Raw genomic sequence first — 19,055 nt, 5'->3', positions numbered from 1 at the left:
TATTGTCGGTCTTGCCCCTGATTCCTACCCAAAAATGCTCAACCCCATCAGCACCATCATTAAGCTCTAGACAGGTGGAACCCAGCCTTACATAGAGGGTGACCCCAGCAGCCCTCCTTCCCTGCCTGTGTCTTCTGCAGGGTTACAAATATATAAACCAGAGGGAGCATAAAACAGAGGGGTATTGTGGTGGCCAACAGCTTGCCGGAAGGCCTCACGGTTTCATTTCATCCTAATTTTAGAACTGAAGCATAAGTCATTCTATAAGTACTTTAATTATGAAACTTAAGCAGTGTGGACCGTTAGGGAGCAGGCCCGGAGCGTTGGGGACACCAGCACCTATTGGCTGTTCTACCAGGTGGCAACTGCTTCAACCAATGTGGACTGACCAGGCAGACATTCAGATCTGCAAAGGAAGAGAGCACTCAACAAAAGTTGCTTGCTGTGCATGAACCTTGGTGTGTGTGTGTGTATGGTCCCATTCCTGCCTCCACAACCAAAGTGACAGAGGGCTTCCATACAGTAGGAAACTGGAGAAGAAGTCTTGTTCCTTCTGAGTACCACAGGCAGTGGGGGAAGGAAGAGGGTGATGCACCTGGGAATTAGGATAAAAAAGGGGGCCGCGCCCTTGTCCTGGGTCTCAACAAATGGAGACACCCCAAGGGGAAATGTCCCTTGGCCTCTCCCTTTATTCCAATAACATAACAAGACTCCTCTGTGTCCTCCCTGGAGATAACCTCTGGCGTTGTGAGGTTTGTTCCCCACAGGGAACAGGAACTACTCTTTCAGTGCCCATTCTCCAGCTCTTCTCTGCTTTCTAACACGTCTAGAAGCCCGTGTCCTTGCTGCTGCACGGATCTCCCACGGCTCTCTGCCAGCAGCGCTCCAGAGCTCCCAGCTCCTCCAGCTGGCAGGGCCTCAGCGCCTGCCCTGTGCCCTCCCGCCCTGACGGCCACACCAGGCCCTGCTTGCTGTCCTCATGGTGGCACTCCTGGCCCCAGTGCTCTCCAAGGCCTTCTCCGGGGGCACCTTCCTGCGGCCTTTCACTCTCTGCACCAGGCCCAGCAGAGACCTGAGAGCGGCAGTGTCTCAGACAAGGGCCTGCAGGGACTGCACCAGGCCCAGTGGCTTCCCACTGACAAGCGGGGCTGGCTTGGGCTGGAGATGCACAAGAAATTCTTGCCTCTCAGGCTGCTCAGGCCCTGGCCCACACTGCCCACAGCAGCTGTGGCTGCCCCATCCCTGGCAGCATTCCAGGCCAGGCTGGACGGGGCCTGAAACAACCGGGCCTAGGAGAAGGTGTCCCTGCCCTTGGCAGCAGGGTGCAACAAGACCATTTTTAAGGATCCTTCCAAGGGAGGCCCTTCTGGCCTTCTGTGGTCGCAGGGCCGCGGTCAACTGGACTTCATTTCTGATTAGAACCAATTCACCACGGCAAGTTTGGCCAATTTCAAGGAGACTCTTCACAAGCTCACATTCACAACTTGTCGCTTTTACCTACACCACAGGTCTGGTTGAGGTCAAGAAAGTCTTGCACGATCCAGGTTCTGGAATCTTGTCCTTTATTGAATCAAGAGCAACGAAATTTCTAGGTTGCTACTCATAAAAGCACTAACTATAGAACATAATTGTGTGTCCCCAGCAGACAGAGACACCGTATATGTCTTTACTACTACATTAAAAAAAAACTCTTTAATATTAAACTCTTCATATATACAATATAAAAGATGTAATTGGTATGTATGGTATAAATGTATCGATTTCATGAAAACCTTATAATAATGTGCTATACTGTATATACGATATAAGTGCCCTATGAGCATTAATATGTATCACAGCTTAGAGTGACGCTAAATATTGGCTATATTGCATTCTTTAAACAAAATTACATATTTGACCCTTTAGAATAATTTCTTCTCATTATATAAAATTACATAATTCATGTAATTGACCATATATATATATTATTCTATTGGCTTTTATGATCTTTTACTATTATATATGGTAATTGATAAGCTTTCTAGCATATAATATGTACACAGGGGATATATATACACCAATTAACAACTTAGATCTCTACGTATACAAAATATCAGGTCAGCTCCAGCACGGTTGGTACAATGCTGACCTGAAGGATTCCCATGCGGGAAGAAGGAGAAGCACCGTCGCATTCACTGATCCTAAACATTGTAGCCAGAGATTGTGGAGCCTCTCTCCCCAGAGAAAGTTAAGAACCTTGTTCCAAACGCAATCCTTTGTAGTGTAGAGCGGGAAGACCTGCCTGGAGCACCTCTGAACCAAATGATACCACCAGTGGTCCTTTCAAACATTCCCTCATCTGAGATTCTGAGATCGGCGTCTCTGCACAGGATGAAGCCCTCGGAGGGAAAATGGACTCAAAGAAAGAGGTGGGGGAACAATAGCATTTCCTTGTGCATCTTCCTTGATCTATGTAGCCAACCTGTTCATCACTGGATGCAGTGCTTGGGAGGCTCTTGAGACCACACTGTTGCTGCTGCTGCTGCAGCTGATGGCATAGCGCTGCTACGCAGCGTTTTCCCTTCCCTCTCCAAAGCCCACATTCTCCCTTCTTTTCCCGTCTCCTGAGAGCTGCTTCTCTGCCACCCGGTGGGAGCCTCACAAGCACAGCTCTGGGCAGAATAACCTCTTTCACCGTTCATTTCTAAGGATCCGTTTGAACCAACGCTGCAGATCCATGTACTGGTTCATTGCCTGAGAGTGGGCAACGGGATTCATCACCAGGTCATGGAAGAGATTGCATGACCTGGCCATTAGGACCTCGGGGGGCAAGCGGATGCCCTGAGGAAGCCTCTGGTTGCCCACAATGAAGTGATTGAGGCGTCTCGTTTCCACAGACGTGCGCAGGCTCTCGCTGATATCCATCAGCCGACTCACAAAATGTCTCCTGCGCCACACTGACGCGGGCAAGATGCTCAGGAGGTGCATGACAATGGTCTTGATGGTATAGGTGGAAAAGCCTAAGCCCAGCTGAAGACGAGTGAAGAACTGCAGGCATTTCAGGTGCAAGCTGTCAGGGGGAGCCCGCCTGGCGATGTACATGAAGAACTTCCTCTCGGCCACAGCGTAGCTCTCTGGCCAGATTGTGCTGGAGGTGTGGGCTTGCCTAGGCTGGCTGCTCACAAAGACGTCTGAGTTGCCTTGCCGCACCCCAAAGAGCATCTCGATCCGGTAGCTTTCTCTGCCATTGGTCACCTTGAACTGGCAGGAGCGTCTGGAGGGCAGCAGCACTAAATGCCAACGGTGTGACTCAGGCAAAGCTGGCCAGATTGCTCTCACCAGCTGGTAGAACCAGCGGGCAGTTTTCTCCACGTCCAGGTAGGAGCCTGTGCACAGGGTATGAAGGAGGCTGGGATCCTGATGCCTCCTCAGCTCCTCCTCAGGGTGGTGCAGGAAGCACAGCATGTTCTCACCCTGCTGCTCACTCGTGCAGGTGCACTCCTGCTGCACGCGGATGTAGAAGTTCCTCAAGCGCCTCTGCTGTGCAGTGCCCAGCTCTAGGTGGAAGCTGTGCCCTCGGGGAGGTGTCATGGGTACGAGCACCTGGTAGACAACATCCTGCTCACGGGGACTCCAACCTTCGAAGGCACTGCCCACCCCAATGGCTCCGTGCAGCACCGGATAGAAACTGTTGGACAAGACCCGTCGACAATAAATTGCAAAATGCTCCATCAGGGTTCTTGTCCACATGCATCCTCCCTGCAGGTCCTGCACAGGCCACTGTATGCGCTCCATTAAGACTCTTCCAAAATTGTCGGCACGATCACGGGATTCTTGCACTTGATTTCCGACGTCCATGACGTTCACTGCGAAGCCAGCCTCATTGCCAGCTTCATTCGCAGCAGCATTGTCGACATCCTCTGCACGGCCACCATCACCGTCATCTTCCTCCACCTCCATTTCATTGTCTCCTTCATCTTCATTTGCAAAGTCTTCTTCATGTGCATCCACATTTTCAACCTCCTCTTCATTTACACCATCATGTCCTTCTCCTTGCTCCTCTCTCCTCAGGCTCCCTTTCCTCCACATATACCACAGTGCCAAGAGAAGGAGCAGGAGCCCAGCAAGAGCCCAGACCTGCCAGTGCTGCCGGGCAGAGGAGAGCAGGTCTCCCCAGGCCAAGACACCCTGCTTCAGCAGGACCAGCTGCTCCACCTCGCGCTGCAGACGAATCTTCTCCTCTTCCTGGAGCTTGGCACGCACCTCCATTTGCAGACGTGCCACCTCGTCCAAGCCATCACCCACGGGCTGTGGGTACTGGACTAAACTTTGCAAGAGCAAGAGCCACAATACCCAGGTATCCATGGTCTGCAGGAGGATGGAGAGAAGGCCTTGAGAGAGAGGGGCTGAGAGGGAGGCAGCTGGCAGCAGGGATTGGGATTGGCGGGGGGAGGGGGGGGGCGCAGCAGGGACAGGAATCCCAGGGATCTGGGAGCAGGAAGCACAGGACCCCAGAGAGCTGGCAAGCAGCCAGGCCCGTTCTGCTGCCCGAGCAGCAGCAGCAGCAGCAGCAGCAGCAGCAGCAGCAGCACGGTGTCCTGCCCAAGGCTACGCCATGAGGGGCTGTTCCTGGATGCAGAGGGAAAAGCCAGCCCCGGGTACTGCGTTTCTGCGCCGGCCCTTATGCCCAGCCCAGCCTCCCCACCATGTGTGCACTCACCGCTTGCCCAAGCAATACAGGGCCAGCGTTACCTGCTGGGGCCTTGTATAGCTGCCCCCATTTCTGACATGGCCCCGTGATGTCATGCTCGTCACAGTACACCACAACCAGCCCAGCCCCACCCTTTGTCCCCACCCCAGCTCGGACTGTCGCAGGGGCCCTGGGCTACCGGTTAAGGCAGCCTTTGAGTGAATCTTCTTCAAAGAGCCTCTCTTGGCCCTTCTCTTGTCTTTTGTCTCAGCTGCCCTCCACTGGCAATCTCATAGATATCCATGTTGGAAGGCACTCTTGAGGATCATGGAGTCAAAGCCTTGACTCCATGCTGAGCTTCAGTCAAATCCTCTCAGTCTATAAAAGCTGCACTTTGGTTTCAGCCTGGCTGCTTTTCTGCAGAATGAGCATGACAGCATCCTCCTGGCTTCCCCACACCACTTGTGGACCAGGCCTCTGGAGAGCACTCCTTTGTTCTGCTCCAGAAAGAGTTTCCCAGCACAATTGTTCTGCATTAGAAAGATGTATTTTTAGTGACCAGTTCCAGATAGATTGGTCTGTCTTTCTGTGCATAATCAGGCACAGCTACACAGACTCGCAGTGATGAACCGCCATCTAAGAGTCGCAGGCTGCTATTGTCGGTCTTGCCCCTGATTCCTACCCAAAAATGCTCAACCCCATCAGCACCATCATTAAGCTCTAGACAGGTGGAACCCAGCCTTACATAGAGGGTGACCCCAGCAGCCCTCCTTCCCTGCCTGTGTCTTCTGCAGGGTTACAAATATATAAACCAGAGGGAGCATAAAACAGAGGGGTATTGTGGTGGCCAACAGCTTGCCGGAAGGCCTCACGGTTTCATTTCATCCTAATTTTAGAACTGAAGCATAAGTCATTCTATAAGTACTTTAATTATGAAACTTAAGCAGTGTGGACCGTTAGGGAGCAGGCCCGGAGCGTTGGGGACACCAGCACCTATTGGCTGTTCTACCAGGTGGCAACTGCTTCAACCAATGTGGACTGACCAGGCAGACATTCAGATCTGCAAAGGAAGAGAGCACTCAACAAAAGTTGCTTGCTGTGCATGAACCTTGGTGTGTGTGTGTGTATGGTCCCATTCCTGCCTCCACAACCAAAGTGACAGAGGGCTTCCATACAGTAGGAAACTGGAGAAGAAGTCTTGTTCCTTCTGAGTACCACAGGCAGTGGGGGAAGGAAGAGGGTGATGCACCTGGGAATTAGGATAAAAAAGGGGGCCGCGCCCTTGTCCTGGGTCTCAACAAATGGAGACACCCCAAGGGGAAATGTCCCTTGGCCTCTCCCTTTATTCCAATAACATAACAAGACTCCTCTGTGTCCTCCCTGGAGATAACCTCTGGCGTTGTGAGGTTTGTTCCCCACAGGGAACAGGAACTACTCTTTCAGTGCCCATTCTCCAGCTCTTCTCTGCTTTCTAACACGTCTAGAAGCCCGTGTCCTTGCTGCTGCACGGATCTCCCACGGCTCTCTGCCAGCAGCGCTCCAGAGCTCCCAGCTCCTCCAGCTGGCAGGGCCTCAGCGCCTGCCCTGTGCCCTCCCGCCCTGACGGCCGCACCAGGCCCTGCTTGCTGTCCTCATGGTGGCACTCCTGGCCCCAGTGCTCTCCAAGGCCTTCTCCAGGGGCACCTTCCTGCGGCCTTTCACTCTCTGCACCAGGCCCAGCAGAGACCTGAGAGCGGCAGTGTCTCGGACAAGGGCCTGCAGGGACTGCACCAGGCCCAGTGGCTTCCCACTGACAAGCGGGGCCGGCTTGGGCTGGAGATGCACAAGAAATTCTTGCCTCTCAGGCTGCTCAGGCCCTGGCCCACACTGCCCACAGCAGCTGTGGCTGCCCCATCCCTGGCAGCATTCCAGGCCAGGCTGGACGGGGCCTGAAACAACCGGGCCTAGGAGAAGGTGTCCCTGCCCTCGGCAGCAGGGTGCAACAAGACCATTTTTAAGGATCCTTCCAAGGGAGGCCCTTCTGGCCTTCTGTGGTCGCAGGGGCCGCGGTCAACTGGACTTCATTTCTGATTAGAACCAATTCACCACGGCAAGTTTGGCCAATTTCAAGGAGACTCTTCACAAGCTCACATTCACAACTTGTCGCTTTTACCTACACCACAGGTCTGGTTGAGGTCAAGAAAGTCTTGCACGATCCAGGTTCTGGAATCTTGTCCTTTATTGAATCAAGAGCAACGAAATTTCTAGGTTGCTACTCATAAAAGCACTAACTATAGAACATAATTGTGTGTCCCCAGCAGACAGAGACACCGTATATGTCTTTACTACTACATTAAAAAAAACTCTTTAATATTAAACTCTTCATATATACAATATAAAAGATGTAATTGGTATGTATGGTATAAATGTATCGATTTCATGAAAACCTTATAATAATGTGCTATACTGTATATACGATATAAGTGCCCTATGAGCATTAATATGTATCACAGCTTAGAGTGACGCTAAATATTGGCTATATTGCATTCTTTAAACAAAATTACATATTTGACCCTTTAGAATAATTTCTTCTCATTATATAAAATTACATAATTCATGTAATTGACCATATATATATATTATTCTATTGGCTTTTATGATCTTTTACTATTATATATGGTAATTGATAAGCTTTCTAGCATATAATATGTACACAGGGGATATATATACACCAATTAACAACTTAGATCTCTACGTATACAAAATATCAGGTCAGCTCCAGCACGGTTGGTACAATGCTGACCTGAAGGATTCCCATGCGGGAAGAAGGAGAAGCACCGTCGCATTCACTGATCCTAAACATTGTAGCCAGAGATTGTGGAGCCTCTCCCCAGAGAAAGTTAAGAACCTTGTTCCAAACGCAATCCTTTGTAGTGTAGAGCGGGAAGACCTGCCTGGAGCACCTCTGAACCAAATGATACCACCAGTGGTCCTTTCAAACATTCCTTCATCTGAGATTCTGAGATCGGCGTCTCTGCACAGGATGAAGCCCTCGGAGGGAAAATGGACTCAAAGAAAGAGGTGGGGGAACAATAGCATTTCCTTGTGCATCTTCCTTGATCTATGTAGCCAACCTGTTCATCACTGGATGCAGTGCTTGGGAGGCTCTTGAGACCACACTGTTGCTGCTGCTGCTGCAGCTGATGGCATAGCGCTGCTACGCAGCGTTTTCCCTTCCCTCTCCAAAGCCCACATTCTCCCTTCTTTTCCCGTCTCCTGAGAGCTGCTTCTCTGCCACCCGGTGGGAGCCTCACAAGCACAGCTCTGGGCAGAATAACCTCTTTCACCGTTCATTTCTAAGGATCCGTTTGAACCAACGCTGCAGATCCATGTACTGGTTCATTGCCTGAGAGTGGGCAACGGGATTCATCACCAGGTCATGGAAGAGATTGCATGACCTGGCCATTAGGACCTCTGGGGGCAAGCGGATGCCCTGAGGAAGCCTCTGGTTGCCCACAATGAAGTGATTGAGGCGTCTCGTTTCCACAGACGTGCGCAGGCTCTCGCTGATATCCATCAGCCGACTCACAAAATGTCTCCTGCGCCACACTGACGCGGGCAAGATGCTCAGGAGGTGCATGACAATGGTCTTGATGGTATAGGTGGAAAAGCCTAAGCCCAGCTGAAGACGAGTGAAGAACTGCAGGCATTTCAGGTGCAAGCTGTCAGGGGGAGCCCGCCTGGCGATGTACATGAAGAACTTCCTCTCGGCCACAGCGTAGCTCTCTGGCCAGATTGTGCTGGAGGTGTGGGCTTGCCTAGGCTGGCTGCTCACAAAGACGTCTGAGTTGCCTTGCCGCACCCCAAAGAGCATCTCGATCCGGTAGCTTTCTCTGCCATTGGTCACCTTGAACTGGCAGGAGCGTCTGGAGGGCAGCAGCACTAAATGCCAACGGTGTGACTCAGGCAAAGCTGGCCAGATTGCTCTCACCAGCTGGTAGAACCAGCGGGCAGTTTTCTCCACGTCCAGGTAGGAGCCTGTGCACAGGGTATGAAGGAGGCTGGGATCCTGATGCCTCCTCAGCTCCTCCTCAGGGTGGTGCAGGAAGCACAGCATGTTCTCACCCTGCTGCTCACTCGTGCAGGTGCACTCCTGCTGCACGCGGATGTGGAAGTTCCTCAAGCGCCTCTGCTGTGCAGTGCCCAGCTCTAGGTGGAAGCTGTGCCCTCGGGGAGGTGTCATGGGTACGAGCACCTGGTAGACAACATCCTGCTCACGGGGACTCCAACCTTCGAAGGCACTGCCCACCCCAATGGCTCCGTGCAGCACCGGATAGAAACTGTTGGACAAGACCCGTCGACAATAAATTGCAAAATGCTCCATCAGGGTTCTTGTCCACATGCATCCTCCCTGCAGGTCCTGCACAGGCCACTGTATGCGCTCCATTAAGACTCTTCCAAAATTGTCGGCACGATCACGGGATTCTTGCACTTGATTTCCGACGTCCATGACGTTCACTGCGAAGCCAGCCTCATTGCCAGCTTCATTCGCAGCAGCATTGTCGACATCCTCTGCACGGCCACCATCACCGTCATCTTCCTCCACCTCCATTTCATTGTCTCCTTCATCTTCATTTGCAAAGTCTTCTTCATGTGCATCCACATTTTCAACCTCCTCTTCATTTACACCATCATGTCCTTCTCCTTGCTCCTCTCTCCTCAGGCTCCCTTTCCTCCACATATACCACAGTGCCAAGAGAAGGAGCAGGAGGCCAGCAAGAGCCCAGACCTGCCAGTGCTGCCGGGCAGAGGAGAGCAGGTCTCCCCAGGCCAAGACACCCTGCTTCAGCAGGACCAGCTGCTCCACCTCGCGCTGCAGACGAATCTTCTCCTCTTCCTGGAGCTTGGCACGCACCTCCATTTGCAGACGTGCCACCTCGTCCAAGCCATCACCCACGGGCTGTGGGTACTGGACTAAACTTTGCAAGAGCAAGAGCCACAATACCCAGGTATCCAGTGGTCTGCAGGAGGATGGAGAGAAGGCCTTGAGAGAGAGGGGCTGAGAGGGAGGCAGCTGGCAGCAGGGATTGGCGGGGAGAGGGGGGGGGGCAGCAGGGACAGGAATCCCAGGGATCTGGGAGCAGGAAGCACAGGACCCCAGAGAGCTGGCAAGCAGCCAGGCCCGTTCTGCTGCCCGAGCAGCAGCAGCAGCAGCAGCAGCAGCAGCAGCAGCAGCAGCACGGTGTCCTGCCCAAGGCTACGCTATGAGGGGCTGTTCCTGGATGCAGAGGGAAAAGCCAGCCCCGGGTACTGCGTTTCTGCGCCGGCCCTTATGCCCAGCCCAGCCTCCCCACCATGTGTGCACTCACCGCTTGCCCAAGCAATACAGGGCCAGCGTTACCTGCTGGGGCCTTGTATAGCTGCCCCCATTTCTGACATGGCCCCGTGATGTCATGCTCGTCACAGTACACCACAACCAGCCCAGCCCCACCCTTTGTCCCCACCCCAGCTCGGACTGTCGCAGGGGCCCTGGGCTACCGGTTAAGGCAGCCTTTGAGTGAATCTTCTTCAAAGAGCCTCTCTTGGCCCTTCTCTTGTCTTTTGTCTCAGCTGCCCTCCACTGGCAATCTCATAGATATCCATGTTGGAAGGCACTCTTGAGGATCATGGAGTCAAAGCCTTGACTCCATGCTGAGCTTCAGTCAAATCCTCTCAGTCTATAAAAGCTGCACTTTGGTTTCAGCCTGGCTGCTTTTCTGCAGAATGAGCATGACAGCATCCTCCTGGCTTCCCCACACCACTTGTGGACCAGGCCTCTGGAGAGCACTCCTTTGTTCTGCTCCAGAAAGAGTTTCCCAGCACAATTGTTCTGCATTAGAAAGATGTATTTTTAGTGACCAGTTCCAGATAGATTGGTCTGTCTTTCTGTGCATAATCAGGCACAGCTACACAGACTCGCAGTGATGAACCGCCATCTAAGAGTCGCAGGCTGCTATTGTCATTCTTGCCCCTGATTCCTACCCAAAAATGCTCAACCCCATCAGCACCATCATTAAGCTCTAGACAGGTGGAACCCAGCCTTACATAGAGGGTGACCCCAGCAGCCCTCCTTCCCTGCCTGTGTCTTCTGCAGGGTTACAAATATATAAACCAGAGGGAGCATAAAACAGAGGGGTATTGTGGTGGCCAACAGCTTGCCGGAAGGCCTCACGGTTTCATTTCATCCTAATTTTAGAACTGAAGCATAAGTCATTCTATAAGTACTTTAATTATGAAACTTAAGCAGTGTGGACCGTTAGGGAGCAGGCCCGGAGCGTTGGGGACACCAGCACCTATTGGCTGTTCTACCAGGTGGCAACTGCTTCAACCAATGTGGACTGACCAGGCAGACATTCAGATCTGCAAAGGAAGAGAGCACTCAACAAAAGTTGCTTGCTGTGCATGAACCTTGGTGTGTGTGTGTGTATGGTCCCATTCCTGCCTCCACAACCAAAGTGACAGAGGGCTTCCATACAGTAGGAAACTGGAGAAGAAGTCTTGTTCCTTCTGAGTACCACAGGCAGTGGGGGAAGGAAGAGGGTGATGCACCTGGGAATTAGGATAAAAAAGGGGGCCGCGCCCTTGTCCTGGGTCTCAACAAATGGAGACACCCCAAGGGGAAATGTCCCTTGGCCTCTCCCTTTATTCCAATAACATAACAAGACTCCTCTGTGTCCTCCCTGGAGATAACCTCTGGCATTGTGTGGTTTGTTCCCCACAGGGAGCAGGAACTACTCTTTCAGTGCCCATTCTTCAGCTCTTCTCTGCTTTCTAACACGTCTAGAAGCCCGTGTCCTTGCTGCTGCACGGATCTCCCACGGTTCTCTGCCAGCAGCGCTCCAGAGCTCCCAGCTCCTCCAGCTGGCAGGGCCTCAGCGCCTGCCCTGTGCCCTCCCGCCCTGACGGCCACACCAGGCCCTGCTTGCTGTCCTCATGGTGGCACTCCTGGCCCCAGTGCTCTCCAAGGCCTTCTCCGGGGGCACCTTCCTGCGGCCTTTCACTCTCTGCACCAGGCCCAGCAGAGACCTGAGAGCGGCAGTGTCTCGGACAAGGGCCTGCAGGGACTGCACCAGGTCCAGTGGCTTCCCACTGACAAGCGGGGCCGGCTTGGGCTGGAGATGCACAAGAAATTCTTGCCTCTCAGGCTGCTCAGGCCCTGGCCCACACTGCCCACAGCAGCTGTGGCTGCACCATCCCTGGCAGCATTCCAGGCCAGGCTGGACGGTGCCTGAAACAACCGGGCCTAGGAGAAGGTGTCCCTGCCCTTGGCAGCAGGGTGCAACAAGACCATTTTTAAGGATCCTTCCAAGGGAGGCCCTTCTGGCCTTCTGTGGTCGCAGGGGCCGCGGTCAACTGGACTTCATTTCTGATTAGAAACAATTCACCACTGCAAGTTTGGCCAATTTCAAGGAGACTCTTCACAAGCTCACATTCACAACTTGTCGCTTTTACCTACACCACAGGTCTGGTTGGGGTCAAGAAAGTCTTGCACGATGCAGGTTCTGGAATCTTGTCCATTATTAAATCAAGAGCAACGAAATTTCTAGGTTGCTACTCATAAAAGCACTAACTATAGAACATAATTGTGTGTCCCCAGCAGACAGAGACCCCATCTATATCTTACTACTACATTAAAAAAAAACTCTTTAATATTAAACTCTTCATATATACAATATAAAAGATGTAATTGGTATGTATGGTATAAATGTATCGATTTCATGAAAACCTTATAATAATGTGCTATACTGTATATACGATATAAGTGCCCTATGAGCATTAATATGTATCACAGCTTAGAGTGACGCTAAATATTGGCTATATTGCATTCTTTAAACAAAATTACATATTTGACCCTTTAGAATAATTTCTTCTCATTATATAAAATTACATAATTCATGTAATTGACCATATATATATATTATTCTATTGGCTTTTATGATCTTTTACTATTATATATGGTAATTGATAAGCTTTCTAGCATATAATATGTACACAGGGGATATATATACACCAATTAACAACTTAGATCTCTACGTATACAAAATATCAGGTCAGCTCCAGCACGGTTGGTACAATGCTGACCTGAAGGATTCCCATGCGGGAAGAAGGAGAAGCACCATCCATTCACTGATCCTAAACATTGTAGCCAGAGATTGTGGAGCCTCTCTCCCCAGAGAAAGTTAAGAACCTTGTTCCAAACGCAATCCTTTGTAGTGTAGAGCGGGAAGACCTGCCTGGAGCACCTCTGAACCAAATGATACCACCAGTGGTCCTTTCAAACATTCCCTCATCTGAGATTCTGAGATCGGCGTCTCTGCACAGGATGAAGCCCTCGGAGGGAATATGGACTCAAAGAAAGAGGTGGGGGAACAATAGCATTTCCTTGTGCATCTTCCTTGATCTATGTAGCCAACCTGTTCATCACTGGATGCAGTGCTTGGGAGGCTCTTGAGACCACACTGTTGCTGCTGCTGCTGCTGCTGCTGCTGGCATAGTGCTGCTACGCAGCGTTTTCCCTTCCCTCTCCAAAGCCCACATTCTCCCTTCTTTTCCCGTCACCTGAGAGCTGCTTCTCTGCCACCCGGTGGGAGCCTCACAAGCACAGCTCTGTGCAGAATAACCTCTTTCACCGTTCATTTCTAAGGATCCGTTTGAACCAACGCTGCAGATCCATGTACTGGTTCATTGCCTGAGAGTGGGCAACGGGATTCATCACCAGGTCATGGAAGAGATTGCATGACCTGGCCATTAGGACCTCTGGGGGCAAGCGGATGCCCTGAGGAAGCCTCTGGTTGCCCACAATGAAGTGATCGAGGCGTCTCGTTTCCACAGACGTGCGCAGGCTCTCGCTGATATCCATCAGCCGACTCACAAAATGTCTCCTGCGCCACACTGATGCGGGCAAGATGTTCAGGAGGTGCATGACAATGGTCTTGATGGTATAGGTGGAAAAGCCTAAGCCCAGCTGAAGACGAGTGAAGAACTGCAGGCATTTCAGGTGCAAGCTGTCAGGGGGAGCCCGCCTGGCGATGTACATGAAGAACTTCCTCTCGGCCACAGCGTAGCTCTCTGGCCAGATTGTGCTGGAGGTGTGGGCTTGCCTAGGCTGGCTGCTCACAAAGACGTCTGAGTTGCCTTGCCGCACCCCAAAGAGCATCTCGATCCGGTAGCTTTCTCTGCCATTGGTCACCTTGAACTGGCAGGAGCGTCTGGAGGGCAGCAGCACTAAATGCCAACGGTGTGACTCAGGCAAAGCTGGCCAGATTGCTCTCACCAGCTGGTAGAACCAGCGGGCAGTTTTCTCCACGTCCAGGTAGGAGCCTGTGCACAGGGTATGAAGGAGGCTGGGATCCTGATGCCTCCTCAGCTCCTCCTCAGGGTGGTGCAGGAAGCACAGCATGTTCTCACCCTGCTGCTCACTCGTGCAGGTGCACTCCTGCTGCACGCGGATGTGGAAGTTCCTCAAGCGCCTCTGCTGTGCAGTGCCCAGCTCTAGGTGGAAGCTGTGCCCTCGGGGAGGTGTCATGGGTACGAGCACCTGGTAGACAACATCCTGCTCACGGGGACTCCAACCTTCGAAGGCACTGCCCACCCCAATGGCTCCGTGCAGCACCGGATAGAAACTGTTGGACAAGACCCGTCGAAAATAAATTGCAAAATGCTTCATCAGGGTTCTTGTCCACATGCATCCTCCCTGCAGGTCCTGCACAGGCCACTGTATGCGCTCCATTAAGACTCTTCCAAAATTGTCGGCACGATCACGGGATTCTTGCACTTGATTTCCGACTTCCATGACGTTCACTGCGAAGCCAGCCTCATTGCCAGCTTCATTCGCAGCAGCATTGTCGACATCCTCTGCACGGCCACCATCACCGTCATCTTCCTCCACCTCCATTTCATTGTCTCCTTCATCTTCATTTGCAAAGTCTTCTTCATGTGCATCCACATTTTCAACCTCCTCTTCATTTACACCATCATGTCCTTCTCCTTGCTCCTCTCTCCTCAGGCTCCCTTTCCTCCACATATACCACAGTGCCAAGAGAAGGAGCAGGAGCCAGCAAGAGCCCAGACCTGCCAGTGCTGCCGGGCAGAGGAGAGCAGGTCTCCCCAGGCCAAGACACCCTGCTTCAGCAGGACCAGCTGCTCCACCTCGCGCTGCAGACGAATCTTCTCCTCTTCCTGGAGCTTGGCACGCACCTCCATTTGCAGACGTGCCACCTCGTCCAAGCCATCACCCACGGGCTGTGGGTACCGGACTAAACTTTGCAAGAGCAAGAGCCACAATACCCAGGTATCCGTGGTCTGCAGGAGGATGGAGAGAAGGCCTTGAGAGAGAGGGGCTGAGAGGGAGGCAGCTGGCAACAGGGATTGGCGGGGGGGGGGGGGGGCAGCAGGGACAGGAATCCCAGGGATCTGGGAGCAGGAAGCACAGGACCCCAGAGAGCTGGCAAGCAGCCAGGCCCGTTCTGCTGCCCGAGCAGCAGCAGCAGCAGCAGCAGCACGGTGTCCTGCCCAAGGCTACGCCATGAGGGGCTGTTCCTGGATGCAGGGGGAAAAGCCAGCCCCGGGTACTGCGTTTCTGCGCCGGCCCTTATGCCCAGCCCAGCCTCCCCACCATGTGTGCACTCACCGCTTGCCCAAGCAATACAGGGCCAGCGTTACCTGCTGGGGCCTTGTATAGCTGCCCCCATTTCTGACATGGCCCCGTGATGTCATGCTCGTCACAGTACACCACAACCAGCCCAGCCCCACCCTTTGTCCCCACCCCAGCTCGGACTGTCGCAGGGGCCCTGGGCTACCGGTTAAGGCAGCCTTTGAGTGAATCTTCTTCAAAGAGCCTCTCTTGGCCCTTCTCTTGTCTTTTGTCTCAGCTGCCCTCCACTGGCAATCTCATAGATATCCATGTTGGAAGGCACCCTTGAGGATCATGGTCTCAAAGCCTTGACTCCATGCTGAGCTTCAGTTAAATCTCTGAGTCGTCAAGGTTCGAAAATCGTGAAAATAACAAAGTCTAAGTAAAGTTTTACGCTAACCATTCCCTAATCATCTAGGGCCAAAAATGCCACATCAACATGTGTTTTTATTCTGAGTGTGGTGATCCAGTAATTTTCCTGGGCAACATGTTCTTAACTTGATATCCTTTTTGTTGAAACAATCTCATCTGAAACTGCTTTGGCACAACTTGAGGTATTTTTCTCTGGTCATGTTTGTTTCCTGCGCTGATATAATAACCCCACCCTTGTAACAATCTCTCTTCAAGGGTGCTGTAGACAACTATAAGGTCTCCCTGAGGCACTTTTTCTCTGCTAGACACTTCCACTTCCCTCAGGCCTTCTTCATCACATTTGCTCTCCAGACTGTTCTTTAGTTCCATTTCGCTTCTGTGCATACACTCAAACACATCCATATCTTTCTTGTCATGAGGGGACCAAAAGTGGATGCAGGATTTGTAGTATAGCCTCACCAGTTCCCTGTGAGGGAGAACAATCACTGCTCTGCTCCTGCCGGCCTCATTGCTTCTGGCAGAACCTGGGATGCCATTGGCTTCTTACCAATTTCACACATGCTCTCCCTATGACTAGAAATAGGTGAAGCAGCCCACCAGGGCAGGAACTGAAGTGGTCCGGCAGGGAGAAGGGTTGTCCTTATCAGACGTCCTGGCAAGCTGGCCAGCACCGATTGCAGCACGGGGGGCACTATCCCACTCCATGTTATAGCAGTCGCGTTTGCCTTGGTGAAAGGACGAGGCCGCCTCTGGCTACAACCAGCAGGAACGAGAGAGTGCTCTCCAGCTGGGGCAAATCCAGGTTTATCGCGATCCCAGGCAAGCCAACAACAGAATAGCCCAAGTGGGTGGGTACATCAGCTTATAAAGGGGAAGGGATACAGGGGAGGAGCCCGTCCTTGGGCGAATGAGTATCCAGAAGGGAGTGGGGTACAGAGGACTGACATAAGGAAAATACCAATAGTAACAAACTGAAGGAGGGGCCCTGGCTCCCGAGCCAATCACTCAGTGCTCTATGTAGAAGTTTGTAGAGAAAAACGTGGGAGCAGAGAGAGACTGGCAGGGCACCGGGGAGGGGTTTGGGAAAGGATACATTCATCACTAGGACAACTGGGGAGGAGTTAGGATAACAGACAGCGGCAGGGAGGGGACGGAGTTCCAGGGCAGAACCATTACAATACAAGGGGGAAACAGAACAATCCAAACTGTGCAAACACAACACAACATAGGGCTTAAAAAAAGACAGTTCTTGCCAAACCACCTTTTGCTGACCCAAAGCACAAATTGATGGCAAAATCTTAGGTCAGGTTTTTCAGCATTTTAGGCGTTTTACAGATTTGGAATGAACATGCAACCAGCCAGTGTGGTATAGTACTCTCCTACACTGTGGTGACACACTCATCTGAAGCTGTGGGCGGTGCCCTCCCTCATGCCATGCCAGCAGTGCCACAGGCCAGAGTTCTCGCACCTGGAGGATGAACATCAGACAGGGACAGTTAGGTTTTCTGTGGTCTCACCAAGACCCTTCCATGCACATCTGCCGGGTTTAACTCCAGCACCTGAGGTTCACCCTATGACCAATAAGGAGAGCAACACAACTGAGTTCTTCCATCAAATTATTTTATATAGCATTACACAGGATTGTCACTTAAAATACAGGCAGAAGTTCTCAGGTAGTTGTTTCATGTCTTCATCATGTTCTAGCACCTATATTGGCATGTTATTATCAGCCAGGATGAGAGCAGAGGGACAGAACTCCTCTGTCACACCACAGCACCTAGGGTTAGTATACTTGGAGGGAGGGATGATTCCTCCTTAAAAATACTGACAGAGGCATGAAGAAGAGAGGCACCTGCCTCTCTTCAGACCAACAAAAGCTGCGGGTGAAGTTCACAAGAGCAGCAATGTCAGAGGTGCCTCTTATGCATTTCTCTCTTCTCCTGCCCTTGCCTCCCCAGAGCACCAGAGAGGGAAGGACAGGGCAGAGTCAGACAAAATACAAAGATCTGCAGCCAGATTCTCCATTTTAGTGTATTTATTGACATGGTGTAGGATTAAGTGCAAAGTTTAATGGGGAGGGGGGAGGAAGCAAAGCCCAGAAGAAATTGAAGCAATACACGGAATAAATTAACTCTACAACTACATATAGTTATGAAGTGGGTATGTATGTCAGTGCTCAGGACGAGCGAGATAGCTCTCCTGAAAACTTGTGCCCTGTGCTTCAGTCTGACTCACATCTTTATTCACAAAGGTATTTCATATGCAATACATTGCACAACTTTTCTATGCATATTTAACTCCTGGCCCTGCCTGTTCTTGCCTCATATGGCAATCAGATCTATGCCCTTGTGGGCATGCGTTGTTTTCTGTGGTGGTCGCACAGGAGTCTCTGGTGGTCTCTGAGGCTGAAGATTGTGGTTGTCTTCATGACTGAACTTTTCTCCTTTGCGCTTTTGGTCTCTTGGCTCTTATCTGAGTATGTCTGTCAGCCTTGATTAGCTTGGAGACAGAGGAGTCTTTTTACCTGGGCTCTTTGCATCTCTTGGTCTTCTCTGGTGTTGTTCTTTACGCAAGAAACTTCAGAAATTTGCATTTTCTTATGCTTTTTGTACCATGGCAGAGGTTTCTTAAGTAAAAAGGTTAATATTCAATACATAGTTATACAGGCTAAACTTTAAATGCTTAATTCATATTGCTAATTCAAGTGAATTCCAAAAATCTCTATTTCAAAATGAGGAAAATTGCATACAAATAACTGATAATGGCATTAGAATCTGAATGGGAAAGAAAGGTTGGCAGCTGCACACCTTTTTTTTTTTTTATTTCTTTGTTTAAATAGCAAGACAGTGGAGTGCCCTTTTGAAAGCATATAAGCCTGGATATTTTTGTTAGGAATTATAGAGAGCATGCCCTTAATAGTATTATTTTTCTAGACCCATTATCCAAGACTTGCTCTCATCTACTGTCTTGGTTTGGAAAGACAGGTATCTGCTAAGGAAGGCAGGAGCCTCCCCCAAAATGGAAAATGTAAACCTCCTCCCTCCGAATTGCTGTAAATTTTAAATTAAGGGGGCTCTTGGGCAAAAAATGTGGGAGCGGGAATAACAGTTCTTTACTAGGGAAGAAAATAAAAAGATAGAATAAACAATGCAGTAATCCAAAACAACACTGACAGAGTCAGAACACAACCTGGCACCCTGTTGGTCAGGGTGTTGGTAGCAGTCCAATTGGAATTGTGGCTGCAGTCCTCCTGAAGTGTCAATTGTGGTTCTGTTGGAGCAGGGATCCTGTAGAAAGGTGTAGTCTTCCTTTGAAGATTCAGTGGAAGGGGCAGCTGTTCTTCTGGGAAAATCCAGTGGAGAA

General features: G+C 51.2%; 3 protein-coding genes across 3 annotated transcripts; all 3 read right to left on the bottom strand.

Moving 5' to 3' along the window:
* Positions 1 to 2,670: 2,670 nt before the first annotated feature.
* On the bottom strand, positions 2,671 to 4,263 carry LOC135456636 (inositol 1,4,5-trisphosphate receptor-interacting protein-like 1). The gene has a single exon (XM_064730614.1). It carries the CDS (start codon positions 4,246 to 4,248, stop codon positions 2,671 to 2,673), a length of 1,578 nt encoding a protein of 525 aa, XP_064586684.1. The 5' UTR covers positions 4,249 to 4,263.
* A 3,728-nt stretch (positions 4,264 to 7,991) lies between these two features.
* Positions 7,992 to 9,584, bottom strand: LOC135456629 (inositol 1,4,5-trisphosphate receptor-interacting protein-like 1). Its single transcript, XM_064730602.1, has one exon. The coding sequence runs from the start codon at positions 9,567 to 9,569 to the stop codon at positions 7,992 to 7,994; it is 1,578 nt and encodes a 525-aa protein (XP_064586672.1). The 5' UTR covers positions 9,570 to 9,584.
* A 3,729-nt stretch (positions 9,585 to 13,313) lies between these two features.
* LOC135456591 (inositol 1,4,5-trisphosphate receptor-interacting protein-like 1) lies at positions 13,314 to 14,905 on the bottom strand. The gene is given in 2 exon segments (XM_064730554.1): positions 13,314 to 14,740; positions 14,743 to 14,905. Coding segments are annotated over 2 exon segments (1,575 nt in total). The 5' UTR covers positions 14,891 to 14,905.
* Positions 14,906 to 19,055: the final 4,150 nt, after the last annotated feature.

This window comes from Zonotrichia leucophrys, chromosome 1A (genome assembly GCF_028769735.1).
Source record: "Zonotrichia leucophrys gambelii isolate GWCS_2022_RI chromosome 1A, RI_Zleu_2.0, whole genome shotgun sequence".
NCBI classification, from domain to species: domain Eukaryota; kingdom Metazoa; phylum Chordata; class Aves; order Passeriformes; family Passerellidae; genus Zonotrichia; species Zonotrichia leucophrys.
This window is presented reverse-complemented; position numbering and strand designations above follow the sequence as displayed.